The 15,869-nt window shown below is 41.5% G+C and overlaps 2 protein-coding genes across 8 annotated transcripts in view; one reads left to right on the forward strand and one right to left on the reverse strand.

Annotated features, from left to right (window-relative positions):
- ece2a (endothelin converting enzyme 2a) overlaps positions 1-4,288 on the reverse strand; it is a 106,645-nt gene extending 102,357 nt beyond the window's left edge. Inside the window, exons 1-2 of one of the 2 annotated variants that reach the window (XM_010894606.4) lie at positions 4,155-4,288; positions 3,701-3,865 (exon numbers count right to left, since the gene is read on the reverse strand). In XM_010894606.4, the coding sequence (XP_010892908.1) occupies positions 3,701-3,860 (160 nt within the window). In that variant the 5' untranslated portion in view covers positions 3,861-3,865; positions 4,155-4,288. The other variant, XM_010894608.3, reaches the window with a different exon arrangement.
- Positions 4,289-4,595: 307 nt separating this feature from the next.
- On the forward strand, positions 4,596-15,586 carry acsm3 (acyl-CoA synthetase medium chain family member 3). 6 transcript variants are annotated; one of them, XR_829062.5, is made up of 16 exons: positions 4,596-4,840; positions 4,944-5,063; positions 5,267-5,467; positions 6,104-6,314; positions 6,596-6,803; positions 7,051-7,194; positions 9,237-9,393; positions 9,701-9,780; positions 10,133-10,256; positions 10,334-10,414; positions 10,552-10,653; positions 10,928-11,165; positions 11,353-11,452; positions 12,288-12,407; positions 12,504-12,607; positions 15,151-15,586. XR_829062.5 is itself a non-coding variant. In XM_020041723.3 (16 exons), exons 3-15 carry the CDS (start codon positions 5,267-5,269, stop codon positions 12,588-12,590), a joined length of 1,743 nt encoding a protein of 580 aa, XP_019897282.2. In that variant the 5' UTR covers positions 4,596-4,840; positions 4,916-5,063; the 3' UTR covers positions 12,591-12,607; positions 15,151-15,586. The 6 variants fall into 6 exon arrangements, 5 of the variants coding, with proteins under 5 accessions (XP_019897282.2, XP_010892905.2, XP_010892904.2 ...); XM_020041723.3 differs by having other exon boundaries at positions 4,916-5,063; positions 10,928-11,055; XM_010894603.5 differs by having other exon boundaries at positions 10,928-11,055; positions 15,098-15,586.
- The last annotated feature ends 283 nt before the right edge of the window (positions 15,587-15,869 follow it).

A 15,869-nucleotide genomic window follows, 5' to 3' on the forward strand; every position in this document is an offset into this window, starting at 1 on the left:
TGGTCACACATCAGCACAAATGACTTCATGCTTTGCAGTAGAATTCTCCAGTGACAGGCTGCAGAACATGCCCGTTTGGGAAAATCCGGATTATGAGCAAACAGAAGACGGGCATTTTCAAACGTTGTCTTTCACTGACATCTTGTGGCCCGTAAAAAAGCCAAAATTCAAAACAGTTCATCTCTTTTCCTCATTATTACCAACACGGTGATAATATGTTTTACTGGGGCTATGTCTACACCAATAATAAAATGCGCCCAGTCAGCTTTCACTCTATCTGCCTACCGTAGCAAAGATGGTAGATTAAAGGTCAACCACAGATTTTGGATTGCTCTCAAATAGACACCAATGTGACAGGAGATATGGATAAAAAAATAATACATTCATATTAATTCTCTCCATTTTTCTCTTCCATCTCTGTACTTAATCAGTAAAACGAGAGTTGAGGTAGCCACGCAACGGTCAGCAGAAAATTGTGAGAAAGCAAAGAACTTATTAATTGTGGAATTGTTTAATGTTTTCTGTCATGTAGGTGAATGAGTAGAAAACGAACATGAGATGAAACACACCACGTTAAGCAGAGCCTGGTGTTATTGGTGTTTTGGTTAAATTTCACTTAGATCATTTGTTTAGATGTTGGCTAGATAAAATCTAGATAGCTATGCTAGCTGACTAGTCTCAGCAAAGCAGCTGGCATGAGCAACAGGGAATGTCAGTAACAAAGACATAAAAAGAGGGGAAAACATTTATTGAATAATCAAATTTATTGGTGAAATTAGATGAATGTTAATATCCCTTTTTTACTGGCCATTATATTGATAGTAAATACAGCTATGCTCATAAGTTTGCATACCCTGGCAGAAATTGTGAAATTTTAACGATAGTTCATATGAAGTCATTTATTATCACATAGTTGTTTGGCTCCTTTTTAAATCATAATGATAACAGAAATCCCCCAAATGGCCCTGATCAAAAGTTTACACACCCTTGAATGTTTGGCCTTGTTACAGACACACAAGGTGAGACACATAGGTGAACATGGCAATTAAAGATGAATTTCCCACACCTGTGGCTTCTTGAATTGCTATTAGTGTCTGTGTATAGTCAATGAGTTTGTTACTGTAGTTCTCACTTGGATGCACTGAGCAGGCATGATACTGAGACATGGGGAGCAGAACAAAACTGCCAAAAGACCTGCGTAACAAGGTAATGGAACTTCATAAAGATGGAAAAGGATATAAAAAGATATCCAAAGCCTTGCAAATGCCAGTCAGTATTGTTCAATTACTTATTAAGAAGTGGAAAAATCAGGGATCGCTTGATACCAAGCCAAAGTCAGGTAGACAAAGAAAGATTTCAGCCAAAACTACCAGAAGAATTGTTTAGGATACAAAGAAAAACCCACAGGTAACCTCTGGCTGCTCTGGAAAAAGACGGCGTGGTTGTTTCAAGGGGCACAATATGACAATAATTGAACAAAAATGAGCTGCATGGTCGAGTTGCCAGAAAGAAGCCTGGTTACAATACGCCCGACAACATTTTGCACCTGCAAGAATTTGGAGCCTCAGAGACAACAGTTGCAAAAGACTGCACGCTGTCATTGATGCTAAAGGGGGCAATACACAGAATTAAGAACTAAGGGTATGCAGACTTTTGGACAGGGGTCAGTTCATTTTTTTCTTTTTGCCATGTTTTGTTTTATGATTGTGCCATTCTGTAATGACCTACAGTTTAATGTGAATAACATAAGAAATAAAATACATGTATTTTGCCTGCTCACTCGTGTTTTCTTTACAAATAGTACATACACTCACCTAAAGGATTATTAGGAACACTTGTTCAATTTCTCATTAATGCAATTATCTAATCAACCAATCACATGGCAGTTGCTTCAATGTATTTAGGGGTGTGGTCCTGGTCAAGACAATCTCCTGAACTCCAAACTGAATGTCAGAATGGGAAAGAAAGGTGATTTAAGCAATTTTGAGCGTGGCATGGTGGTTGGTGCCAGGCGGGCTCGTCTGAGTATTTCACAATCTGCTCAGTTACTGGGATTTTCACACACAACCATTTCTAGGGTTTACTAATAATGGTGTGAAAAGGGAAAAACATCCAGTATGCGGCAGTCCTGTGGGCGAAAATGCCTTGTTGATGCTAGAGGTCAGAGGAGAATGGGCAGACTGATTCAAGCTGATAGAAGAGCAACTTTGACTGAAATAACCACTCGTTACAACCGAGGTATGCAGCAAAGCATTTGTGAAGCCACAACACGCACAACCTTGAGGCGGATGGGCTACAACAGCAGAAGACCCCACCGGGTACCACTCATCTCCACTACAAATAGGTAAAAGAGGCTACAATTTGCACAAGCTCACCAAAATTGGACAGTTGAAGACTGGAAGAATGTTGCCTGGTATGATGAGTCTCGATTTCTGTTGAGACATTCAGATGGTATAGAATTTGGCGTAAATGGAATGAGAACATGGATCCATCATGCCTTGTTACCACTGTGCAGGCTGGTGGTGGTGGTGTAATGGTGTGGGGGATGTGGTGGTACACTTTAGGCCCCTTAGTGCCAATTGGGCATCGTTTAAATGCCACGGCCTACCTAAGCATTGTTTCTGACCATGTCCATCCCTTTATGACCACCATGTACCCATCCTCTGATGGCTACTTCCAGCAGGATAATGCACCATGTCACAAAGCTCGAATCATTTCAAATTGGTTTCTTGAACATGACAATGAGTTCACTGTACTGCAATGACCCCCATAGTCACCAGATCTCAACCCAATAGAGCATCTTTGGGATGTGGTGGAACGGGAGCTTCGTGCCCTGGATGTGCATCCTACAAATCTCCATCAACTGCAAGATGCTATCCTATCAATATGGGCCAACATTTCTAAAGAATTCTTTCACCAACTTGTTGAATCAATGCCACGTAGAATTAAGGCAGTTCTGAAGGCGAAAGTGGGTCAAACACAGTATTTGTATGGTGTTCCTAATAATCCTTTAGTATATTATCAATTCTCAGGGTTATGCAAACTTTTGAGAACAACTGTATGTATATAATAATTTGTAAAGTTAGTTGTGAGTGAGTGAGAACAACAACATAAGAAGAGAGATGAAGGAGAGGTAGATTGGCAGGAAGGAACAGCAGGAGAGGAGAGGATGCTGTCAAAGAAGGTCGACTGGAAAGTACAGGCAAGGAGAGAAAAGTAAGGAGAGGTACCTGATAAAGGGTGATGATAAGTCCAAGAGGGAGACAGAACAGAGATAGACATGAAAGATTGACAGCGGATATACTTTTATGTGTTTTCTTTGTCCCTGGAAAGAAGGCTATGCATCATTCTGAATGATACTACATACAATTCCAGTCTACTGGCCCAAGTCAGTGCCCAACATGCTTAAGATCCACTATGATCACTAGTGTGATTAAAATGAATATGAATTTCATTGGTTTAGTGTAACAATTATTTATTTTAACTTTTTCCACCACATGAGTCTTACTGATATATTATGAAAGAAATGTTATATATATAATATGATATAAATAATTTAAAACAAAGTAATATGTATAAAATCCCAAAGAAATAACAATAACAAATTGATCAGATTTCCATCAATCTGATCATCTTACTAATATAAATCGTACAAGGTCCAAATTTCAAGAAGAAAAGACAAAGTGTGCAAAATACATACCAAGTATAAGGATGTCATCCTCCTTCTTGACATGCTGCTCCAGTAGATGCTGGAACTTGGAAAAGTCTCCGAACCATTCAAATGACTGTTCCGTCTTGTACCGTTCATCCCAATAGCCCACGTCCTTATACCGGCAGTTATGGTCGGGTAAATATTCCATTCTCACTGTAATTGACCGTAGATGGGATGATATAATTATATTGATTAAAATATAATATTTCCAGTATAAATGATATTCACTGGCAGTCACCAGTATGTAGTGTGTGACATTGCTGAGTAATTTAACAGTAGCCTACGTTGACAGTGTTTTCTAAAAGAATGAGAGTATCTTCAGTTCAGGTTGTTGCTGCGCTACTACAACGATATAACTACCTTAGTTAGCTAGCTACATTTCACACTGAATGCCACACTGTATTCACGCAGAATACCACACTGTATACTATTGTGCTCTTACGTCAGTGCGTTATGTCCTCGCTGTATGTCGCCAAATTAGTTAAAACTGAAGTTAAAGGAGAATATAAGACAAGTGACACGGACTGTGAAAGTATACACAACCCACGTGCAGTATTCGGAACTATGAAGTAATGCCGCGTCCGAAGCTCAGCGCAAAGGATGATGGGGAAATTAGATCACCTTCCAATCATATTATTGAAAACGACGCTACTTTCTAGCTGAGAAGAAACGTTATTATTCACCGCAAGGACAAGCTGACTTGTTAACTTTATTAGCAATGAACCTGGCTGAAGTTTGTGATTTGTAGAAATTATGTGATTTGATCAAGCGCTGGTTTAATCTGTACACACAAGTATTCGTTTATATGATAAACTGTGAATATCCATAAATTGGCCAACGTTTCATACGTTAGGCTACAATTCTGTATTTATGTAGTTTCACAACTGTCGATTAAAGCATATAGTTTGCGGTTCTCTAATTTTAAAAAGTAGGGTAAACACTTATAGATTTTCCATATACAGTTCCGTAACACACCACGCCTACTTTCTGGATTTGGTATTAATCCTTCACCTATCCGGAATCAGTTTACTCCGGGTTTACTGTCTGGGAGGCGTCTTTCTTGCTGCTGTGTTCGACGACAGAGCAACTTGGGCTACTTCTAGCAACCACATATGACGATTTTGAGAGGTGAGTTTTTGAAACGGTATGAATTTTTGTTAACACGGGGTTTAAGATTTTTTCATATATAAATTTTTTTTGAAGTTTTGTACAATGTTCTCTTCTGTCACAGAAGTTCTGAGGATCAGCTGTACGCACAATAGAAGCACAACTTCAGTGTACAATTTGAGGTTGCAGTAATCATATAAACAGATAAGATTTTAATGCAACCATAACAGCACGGACACACAAGGTGAATAGCCTTCCTCTTCTCACAATTCGCCGTCCAGGCTGCAGACAATACCTTCCCATGCACAATCCTCTTGATGTTTTTAATGTGATTTGCATAATGCATAGAATTCGTTACAGAAATATTTTGTTGCGATGTACTGTTTCTTCCTCTATGCATACGCATAACAGGTTTCAATACTATAGTGTTTTCTTTCACATTTACAGATGAGTGCTATTGGGAAACTATCCTTCCACCGGAAGATTATCAGAACATTTCCAACTTTTAAATATCATATCCGAGGGCATAGGGTGTCTATTCCACAAAACTTCACTGACTACGAAAGTATAAAACAATACAACCCTCAGATACCGGAGAACTTTAACTTTGCTAAAGATGTTCTTGATGTATGGGCAGAGCAAGAAAAGGTAAAGTAGAAGTCTTCAACTTCCTTTATTAATTAATATTTACTCCTACTTGAACCGTATTACTGCTTCTTAATAGATGTGCTAGTTGTAATAACTTATAATAAGGTATTATTAGGTAATCACAGCATCATAATTATGGCCTTAGGTAGGTATCAGGACAGTATACATATGTATTGGACATATAATCTAAGAGCATTTACCCCTTGATTATTATATAATATGAGTTTAACAAAAACATAAAGTAACAAAATCACTGACTAATGGGTTTAAACTGGTAACCAAAAGCTCGCCTGTCTGGCAGCTGGTGTGCAGCTGGGTTCATACCCTGACAACAATCCCTTACTTTGGGATTGACCAAGGTCCTTAACCCCACAACATGCTCTTCATCTGGGTGTGCTGCCCTGCAGTGTGACACTGCGCTCGTCTGAACTGTGTGTCTCTATGGTGTGTTGGTTTCAATGGTTTATGTATGTCTCTATGGTGTGTGTGTGTGTGTGTGTGTGTTTATGTGCCTCCTTAATCCATAACTCTTTAATGAATTTTAGAGTTGTTATTGTTTTAAAACAATGTGCTGATATCTGATTTCACGTCAAAGTTTCAGATTTGCCCAGATGACATCACCATTGTTCATTTCAGAGAGGGCAGAGAGCCGATGGCCCTGCCCTTTGGTGGGTGAACGACAGAAAAGAGGAAGTGAGGTGGAGCTTTGACGAGTTGGGGTTCCATTCTAGGAGACTAGCCAATGTTCTATCTGGAGTCTGTAGTCTCAATCAGCAGGACCGGGTCTTTCTAGTACTTCCCAAGGTTCCAGAATGGTGGCTTGTCAATGTGGCCTGTCTCAGAACAGGTAAGCTCAGACATTCAGAATCCAGAATTCCTATTAATAGTAGATTGAATCAGGATTGCACTCATAGGATTGGTGCGATCTAATAAACGTGAATAGCTTACAGTATGTTTACAGCAATAAATCCATATTTAAAGTGCACAATTTATCAAATGTAAAACAGATTGAATAGAAAAAACCTAGGACATTTGGTATACCAGTCCCTTTTTAGTAGCTATTATTAGGCCCCTAGAAGTTCCATATGAACGTCTCTTGTCTCTTGTAAAGGCCTATGTCCCGCACAGGTACAGTGCTTCTGCCAGGAACCTATCAGCTGACAGCCAGGGACATCCTCCACCGGCTGCAGACCTCCAGGGCCCGCTGTGTCATAACAGACGAGTCCCTGGCTCCTGTGCTGGACAGCGTGGCCTCTCAGTGCTCCAGCCTGCAGCACAAATTACTGGTCTCCCCAACCAAGAGAGATGGCTGGATGAACTTTGGAGATCTGTTGAGGTAAAGACAATAGATCAGAAATGATAACGTAGACGCTTTAGCCATAGAGCTGGAAGGATTGGATGGCATCGTAATGACTCCGATTCATTTAGTCTTTTCTGTTGGTTGAAGATCACTCTGGATTGGATGGCATCATAATGACTCCGATTCATTTAGTCTTTTCTGTTGGTTGAAGATCATTCTAGATTGCTCTGTTATTTTCCGCATGGCAGCACTGATCAAACATTTCATGACAATATCTCCATAGAAATGCGTCGAGCGACCATGAGTGCGTGAATACTCGCAGCGATGACCCTATGACCATCTTCTTCACCAGTGGGACCACGGGGTCACCTAAGATGACTCAACACAGCCACAGCAGTTATGGGATAGGCCTTACAGTCAACGGAAGGTAGATCTTCCGACATATCAACTAGGGCTCCACAATTAATCAAAATATAATTGAGATTGCGATGCCGGCATGTGCAATATCCAAACTGCCAGCTTACAAGAGCTCCAAAATGGTGAATGAATGCATCGTACTGTACATCCGTAATATGTTTTCTTGCTGGTGCTGTAGGTATTTTTGTAGATTACTCATATACCTGGACTAATTTTGTTTAAATACTTGATGGTTTTTCAATGTTAGTTTGAGTTAACACTGCAACTGCTAGCAAAGACATCTACTTCAAATTAGCGAGTGGCACCTATATATGGTTATGTCCAGAAATAATTGGACATTGACACAAGTTTACCAAATTGTATACACGTTACAGCTAAATAATGAATATGGGCTTAAAGTGCAAGCTTTAATTTGAGGGTATTCACATCCAAATTGGAGGAAGGGTTTAGGAATTACAGCTCTTTAATATGTAGCCCCCTCTTTTTCAAGGGACCAAAAGTAATTGGACAGTTGACTCGAAAGCTGTTTCATGCAGAGGTTTGGCTATTCCTTCGTTATTTCTTCATCAATTTAGCAGGTAAATGGTCTGGAGTTGATTCCAGGTCTGGTATTCGCATTTGGAAGCTGTTACTGTGAACCCACAACATGTGGTCAAAGGAGCTCTCAATGCAATTGAAACAGGCCATCCTTAGGCTGCAAAGAAAATCCACCAGAGAGATAGCAGGAACATTAGGATTGGCCAAATCAACAGTTTGGTACATTCTGAGAAAAAAAGAACCCACTGGTGAGTTCTGCAATACAAAAAGGCCTGGATGTCCATGGAAGACAACAGTGGTGGATGATTGTAGGATCCTTTCCATGGTAAAGAAATACCCCTTCACAACATCCAGCCAAGTGAAGAACACTCTCCAGGAGGTAGACATATCATTATTCAAGTCTACCATAAAGAGAAGACTTCATAAGAGCAAATACAGAGGGTTCACCACAAACCATTCATAAGACTCAAGAATAGAAAGGCCAGATTAGACATCTAAAAAAGCCTCCCCAGTTCTGGAACAGCATTCTTTGGATAGATTAAACTAAGATCAACCTGAACCTGAATGATGGGAAGAAAAAAGTATGAAGAAGGCTTGGAAAGGCTCATGATCTGCATCATACCGCATTATCTGTTAAACACAGTGGAGGCAGTATGATGGCCCTGGGTCACTAGTGTTTATTGATGATGTGACAGAATACAGAAGCAGCCGGATGAATTCTGAAGTGTATAGGGATATATTCTCTGCTCAGATTCAGACAAATTCAGAGAAGTTGATTGGATGGCGCTTCACTTTAGAGATGGACAATGACCCAAAACATACTGCGAAAGCAACCCAGGAGTTTTTTAAGGCAAAGAAGTGGAATATTCTGCAATGGCTGAGTCAATCACCTGATCTCAACTCAAACAAGCATGCATTTCACTTGCTGAAGAGAAAAGTTATGACAAAAAGACCTACAACTGAAGACAGCTGCAGTAAAGGCTTGGTAAAGCATCACAAAGGAAGAAACCCAGCGTTTGTTGATGTCCATGCATTCCAGACTTCAAGCAGTCATTAAAAATATTAAAAATGAACATTTTATTTATGATTTTGTTACTTTATGTTTTTGTTGATTTGTCAAATTATATTTGAGCCCCTGAAATCAGGGGACTGTATGAAAATGGTTGCAATTCCTAAAGGTTTCATCCAATTTTTTTGTTCTCCCCTTTGAATTAAAGCTGAAAGTCTGCACTTCAATTCCATCTCAGTTGTGTAATTTCAAATCGATTGTGGTGGCATACAGAGCCAACATGATGAAAATTCTGTCAGTGGCCAAATATTTCTGGACCTTATTGTGTATTGTCCCATATACACAACAGATTGGTTATTAAACGTTTTGGCTAAAACCGCAAATCAGAACCATGATTGCAATATTTGTCAAAGAAATCAGTCATAACAAGGGGTTGCCCTGACAATGGATGCTTTGTACTGAAATAGTTCAACTGAACTATAATTAAAGTTCCTCTCTGTCTGGAGGTACTGGTTGGACCTGACAGAGAGGGATGTCTTGTGGAACACATCGGATACAGGTTGGGCCAAATCAGCCTGGAGCAGTGTCTTTGCCCCCTGGACCCAGGGAGCCTGTGTCTTCATCCACCATATGCCACGCTTCAACAGTCACACTGTACTAGAGGTGTGTGTGTGTGTGCGCGCATTCATGCTGCAGTGAGCAAATGTGCACTGTGTTCAGTCTGTACTGTAGCTGGGTACTACCTACTTTACCTTACATCTGATTTCAACATGTGAGAGAAATTGATTTTGTTAATTTAGAGGACACTTTAAATTTGAACACTAGAGGGCCCTGCCCAACCATTCATACAAACCTCTTAGAGGTGTCTCATCAGTTTCACTGTGGCTAGTGGAACACTGATTGTAGTGGGGATATTGTGTTTTTTTTATATCAATACAGTTAATGCTTTTTAATGTGTTTTTTATTTAAGACTCTGTCCAACTACCCCATAACTACGTTCTGCACAGCTCCAACTGCTTATCGAATGCTGGTGCAAGAGGACCTGTCCAAGTAAGTATTTGCTTACACAAGAAATGGTAAATAATGCACCAACCTCCTCTGGCAATCATTGTAATTTTGTGAATGCTGGATCTCTGGTAAGACACATCATTCATACACATTTTTTCAAAATCATGATAACAGTATCTGAGATATGGCATGGATCAGCGAGACACAAATCCCTGAGCGTATGTGTCAGACCCTCCCAGTCGAACAGACCGTGTGACTTAAACATGCCTAATAGTAGAGCCGCGGCTTGGTTGGCCTCGATGTTCATGCATATGTTGTCTCTTGACATTGTTGGCAAGATCTGTATGAAATGTTTTTACATTCATTATTGACATTACAATCATCTTTTTGTCAGATATCATTTCAACACCTTGCAGCATTGTCTGTCCGCCGGCGAGCCCATCAACCCAGATGTGATGAGGAAGTGGAAGGACGCCACTGGACTGGACATCTACGAAGGATATGGACAAACTGAAACTGTGAGTTATGTTGAAGATGAACAGGTCTTCAAATGTGGCGTAAAGAATGGTGTCTTAGCGTGTCTTTTCATTTCCAGGTATTGATAGCTGGTACCTTTAAGGGCATGAAGATCAATGCCGGGTCTTTTGGGAAGGCTTCACCAGCGTATGATGTGCAGGTACGTGCCGTCAACCGATTGCACGTTGTCCGTCGCACTGCAAGTCAAGTCATTTATTTATGCAGTCATTTGTGAGAAATCACTAAGGTTCATTGAAATTATTTGGAGAATTTGGAACATTTGTGGTCACGTTACAGGTGGTGGATGAAGCAGGTAATGTCTTGCCCCGGGGAGTTGAGGGGAACATCGGTATCAGAGTAAAACCACACAAGCCCTTCTGCCTCTTCACCGAGTACACGGTTTGTATAACCACTCCACTGCCAAGCAACTAGATGGGACTGAAGAGGGACTATGTCTGCCTGTTTGTTTTCTTCCGATATTTATTGCTGAAACATCTTCATCATTGGTTCATTAATTCATTGATCGAGTCATTGATTTATCATGTCAATTAATTGACGGTTCTTTTGGAGATTGATCTAAACGTTTCCATAGCCATGATTTAAGTTGCGTAACCGTGCGATCCTGGTTTGTTTCTGACTTCGTTTTGTGACGTGTGCGCACGCACCCATGCAGGACGACCTTGTGCGGACAGCGGAGTGCTACGTTGGGGACTTCTACCTGACTGGGGACCGGGGCCGCATGGATCAGGATGGCTACTTGTGGTTTGAGGGTCGTGCTGATGATGTCATCCTCTCTGCTGGGTAAAACACTGTGGTCCGGCTGCTGCCCAAATGCATTGCATCCACCAATGACTGTGTGCCACAACATCGGCTATGTATTTGAGAATACGAACGCTGCGTTATCTGACATGGTTAGTTTGTATTTTACTGTCCTATCTAGGCATGGTAAAGGCTGGCATCAAGTCTGCAAATTAGTCAGGGGGGAATTGAACACACATGTACGGAGCGCAAATGTCAATTCAATGTTTTGTATAAAAAAATCGAGAAACTCGTAAGGCTGGGAGAGTGTTTAGTAGACTGTTTGGGTTGGTTGTTTAGGTACCGTATTGGTCCGTTTGAGGTGGAGAACGCTTTGATTGAACACCAGGCCGTGGCTGAGTCCGCTGTGGTCAGCAGCCCTGACCCTATCAGAGGAGAGGTACAGTATGGACCAGTCGGAGACGTTAGAGCTGGAGTATGTTGGATGAATCTGTTCCGTTTGTTTGCCGTATTTCCGCCCTATCTCCCCCTTAGAGATCATTGCACATCATGGAGTATGCAGTAGAAGAGGAGTATGTACTATGGTAATGCTCCTCTCAGCATAGCACCCTGTATTCCACTGATGATTTGACTCTGAAGCTAAGAGGGGGTTGCCTGTTGGTCCCTGGGTGGGAGACCTAGTGATACTGAAATTGGCATTGGAGGACCAGTAGGGGGCAGTCTTCCATTTGATTTAATCCCAGTGCCCCACGGTAGTGTAAATTGCTCTGTGGGGTGCTATCTTTTGGATGGGCCTTTAAATGGGTGTCCCGACTCTCTGTTAGCACTGAAGAGTCGATGGCACCAATAAAATCTGGGGTCGTAACCCCAGTGTAACCCCGGTGTTGGCTAAATTTCCAATCTAGCCCTCATATCATCATTACAAAATTATTGAATCACCCCCTGGTTCCTGTTGGTTCATTCCTCCCCTGTAACTAAGTACTACATGTATGGAATCGTTATGCATCTAATTCATTCTAGATAAGAGAGTCAACTAGATAACCTAAAGGTGAATAAACAATAACACATCCCAGGGCAAACCATGGCACGGATTCCAGCTTTAAAGGGATATTCATCTTTACCAATAAAACAGATTTCAGAGCTTAAAAGAGGTTCAAGTCAATATCTTGTTATATTGACTAGATATGATCAAATGAACCTGTGTAAATGTGAATTAATCTGTGTTTTTACATTTTGCACCATAATTCCATCTAATATGTCGTCTGTGTTTCCAGGTTGTGAAAGCATTTGTTGTGCTAACACCGGAGTACAAATCTCAAGATCAAGATCAACTTGTGAAAAAGTTACAGACACATGTAAAGGAAGTTACTGCACCGTACAAGTATCCACGAAAGGTAAACATTATTTTGTAAAAATGAATCCTTGAAAGAAAGATTGATCAACATCTATTAGAAGACAAAACAAGGGAATTTCCCCACTTAACTTTACAGATAGAGTTTGTGGAGCAGCTACCAAAGACGATCAGTGGTAAAATCAGAAGAGTGGAGCTACGGAACAAAGAATGGGGCCGATCCTGAGAGTGTTTCAGTTAAAGGTAGACTCAGCGTTGTGACGTAATGGCATAAGTAAACGTGTACACATTCACAGACAGTGTGTGTGATTGTAAGTCTCTCATCTCACTCATTGTACACTGCGGTGATGAACATAACAACACTATTTAGCACTGTTTTCTATTTTAATCTATCATTGTGCAAATACAGTGGGGAGAACAATTATTTGATACACTGCCGATATTGCAGGTTTTCCCACTTACAAAGCATGTAGAAGTCTGTAATTTTTATTATAGATACTCTTCAACTGTGAGTGACGGAATCTAAAACAAAAATCCAGAAAATCACATTGTATGATCTTTAAGTAATTCATTAGCATTTTATTGCATGACATAAGTATTTGATACATCAGAAAAGCAGAATTTATTATTTGGTACAGAAACCTTTGTTATCAATTACAGAGATTCCTGTAGTTCTTCACCAGATTTGCACACACTGCAGCAGGTATTTTGGCCCACATACAGACCATCTCCAGATCCTTCAGGTTTCGGGGCTTTCGCTGGGCAGTACGGACTTTCAGCTCTCTCCAAATATTTTCTATTGGGTTCAGGTCTGGAGACTGGCTAGGCCACTCCAGGACCTTGAGATGCTTCTTACGGAGCGACTCGTTACTTGCCCTGGCTGTGTGTTTCGGGTTGTTGTCATGCTGGAAGACCCAGCCACGACCCATCTCCAATTCCCCACTGAGGGAAGGAGATTGTTGGCCAAGATCTCGCGATACATGGCCCCATCCATCCTCCCCTCAATACGGTGCAGTCGTCTTGTCCCCTTTGCAGAAAAGCATCCCCAAAGAATGATGTTTCCACCTCCATGCTTCACGGTTGGGATGGTGTTCTTGGGGTTGTACTCATCCTTCTTCTTCCTCCAAACACGGCGATTGGAGTTGAGACCAGAAAGCTCTATTTTTGTCTCATCAGACCACATGACCTTCTCCCATTCCTCTTCTGGATCATCCCGATGGTCACTGGCAAACTTCAGACGGGCCTGGACATGCGCTGGCTTGAGCAGGGGGACCTTGCGTGCGCTGCAGGATTTTAATCCATGACGGCGTAGTGTGTTACTAATGGTTTTCTTTGAGAGTGTGGTCCCAGCTCTCTTCAGGTCATTGAGCAGGTCCTGCTGTGTAGTTCTGGGCTGATCCCTCACCTTCCTCATGATCATTGATGCCCCACGAGGTGAGATCTTGCATGGAGCCCCAGACCGAGGGAGATTTACCGTCATCTTGAACCTCTTCCATTTTCTAATAATTGCATCAAAAGTTGTTGCCTTCTCACCATGCTGCTTGCCTATTGTCCTGTAGCCCATCCCAGCCTTGTGCAGGTCTACAGTTGTATCCCCGATGTCCTTACACAGCTCTCTGGTCTTGGCCATTGTGGAGAGATTGGAGTCTGTTTGATTGAGTGTGTGGACAGGTGTCTTTTATACAGGTAACAAGTTCAAATAGGTGCAGTTAATACAGGTAATGTGTGGAGAATAGGAGGGCTTCTTAAAGAAAAACTAACAGGTCTGTGAGAGCCGGAATTCTTACTGGTTGGTAGGTGATCAAATACTTATGTCATGCAATAAAATCCAAATTATTAATCATACAATGTGATTTTCTGGATTTTTGTTTTATATTTCATCCCTCACAGTTGAAGTGTACCTATGATAAAAATTACAGACCTCTACATGCTTTGTAAGTAGGAAAACCTGCAAAATCGGCAGTGTATCAAATACTTGTTCTCACCACTGTAGCTACCTCCTTCACATGGGTAAAGTATTATTTAGAAAAACTTGGGCGAAAACTTTATAGTCAGTATTTCACAGAACGGTCTGGGCATGTGTCTGTGTATGTACATGGGCTTGTGTCTGTGTATGTACATGGGCTTGTGTCTGTGTATGTACATGGGCATGTGTCTGTGTATGTACATGGGCTTGTGTCTGTGTATGTACATGGGCATGTGTCTGTGTATGTACATGGGCTTGTGTCTGTGTATGTACATGGGCTTGTGTCTGTGTATGTACATGGGCATGTGTCTGTGTATTTACATGGGCTTGTGTCTGTGTATGTACATGGGCTTGTGTCTGTGTATGTACATGGGCATGTGTCTGTGTATGTACATGGGCATGTGTCTGTGTATTTACATGGGCTTGTGTCTGTGTATGTACATGGGCATGTGTCTGTGTATGTACATGGGCTTGTGTCTGTGTATGTACATGGGCATGTGTCTGTGTATGTACATGGGCTTGTGTCTGTGTATGTACATGGGCTTGTGTCTGTGTATGTACATGGGCATGTGTCTGTGTATTTACATGGGCTTGTGTCTGTGTATGTACATGGGCTTGTGTCTGTGTATGTACATGGACATGTGTCTGTGTATGTACATGGACATGTGTCTGTGTATGTACATGGACATGTGTCTGTGTATGTACATGGCCATGTGTCTGTGTATGTACATGGGCATGTGACTGAACAGTTATCCCATGTTCCTCAGAGGTCTCCTGAGGAGTATTGTTTCTGAGAATGATCCCCGTCTTCTTCACACAGCCTGTGTATCCAGTCCAGGTAGCCACTGTGCATCAACACTGTCGTTGCCTGCTCCTCGGGGATTCAGGCTGGGTGTTTTGTAAAAACACTTTGTGACAACTGCTGATGTAAAACAGGCTTTATAAATAAATGTGATTGATTCAAGTGTCGTGCTTCGTCTGTGTAGACCCTTAGTCAGGGGTATCATGCCACAGCCCACACCACATCACCACAGGATATCACACACCAGGCAGCCATCCGCAGTTGTATGATCAGACCAAACCCAGGCAACATGCAGTTCTTGTCTCCGTCCTGTCAGAAGGCCCTGATAGCTTCACCCCTCCCACTTTGTCACTTATGATGGGAAATTGGCATGAGAAGCTTAACACAACACAGATGTGCTGACTAACTCTGAAAGAAGGACCATAGACAGGACTTGTTGCCTGTTACTGATGGGCCCCACACATCCTGTCCATACATTCTGTCCATTCCTCCTGCTAGGAGTTGTCCATGTGACTGACATAGGCTATATGGATAGGGCCATTGACCATAGGTTGGAACATACCATACAAGGGTCTGTTGTAGTATAAACCTTTCTTATTGGAGGGTATTGGAATGTGTAATGGTTGATAATGACCACTGGCCACCTCCTATGTATTCTGGTATAAAGACAGTGTTGCCTCTGTAATTATAAGAGAGAGAAATGAGAAATGGAAGGAAAACATCATAGACTCATGCTG

This window comes from Esox lucius, chromosome 3 (assembly GCF_011004845.1).
Source record: "Esox lucius isolate fEsoLuc1 chromosome 3, fEsoLuc1.pri, whole genome shotgun sequence".
Taxonomy (NCBI): Eukaryota; Metazoa; Chordata; class Actinopteri; order Esociformes; family Esocidae; genus Esox; species Esox lucius.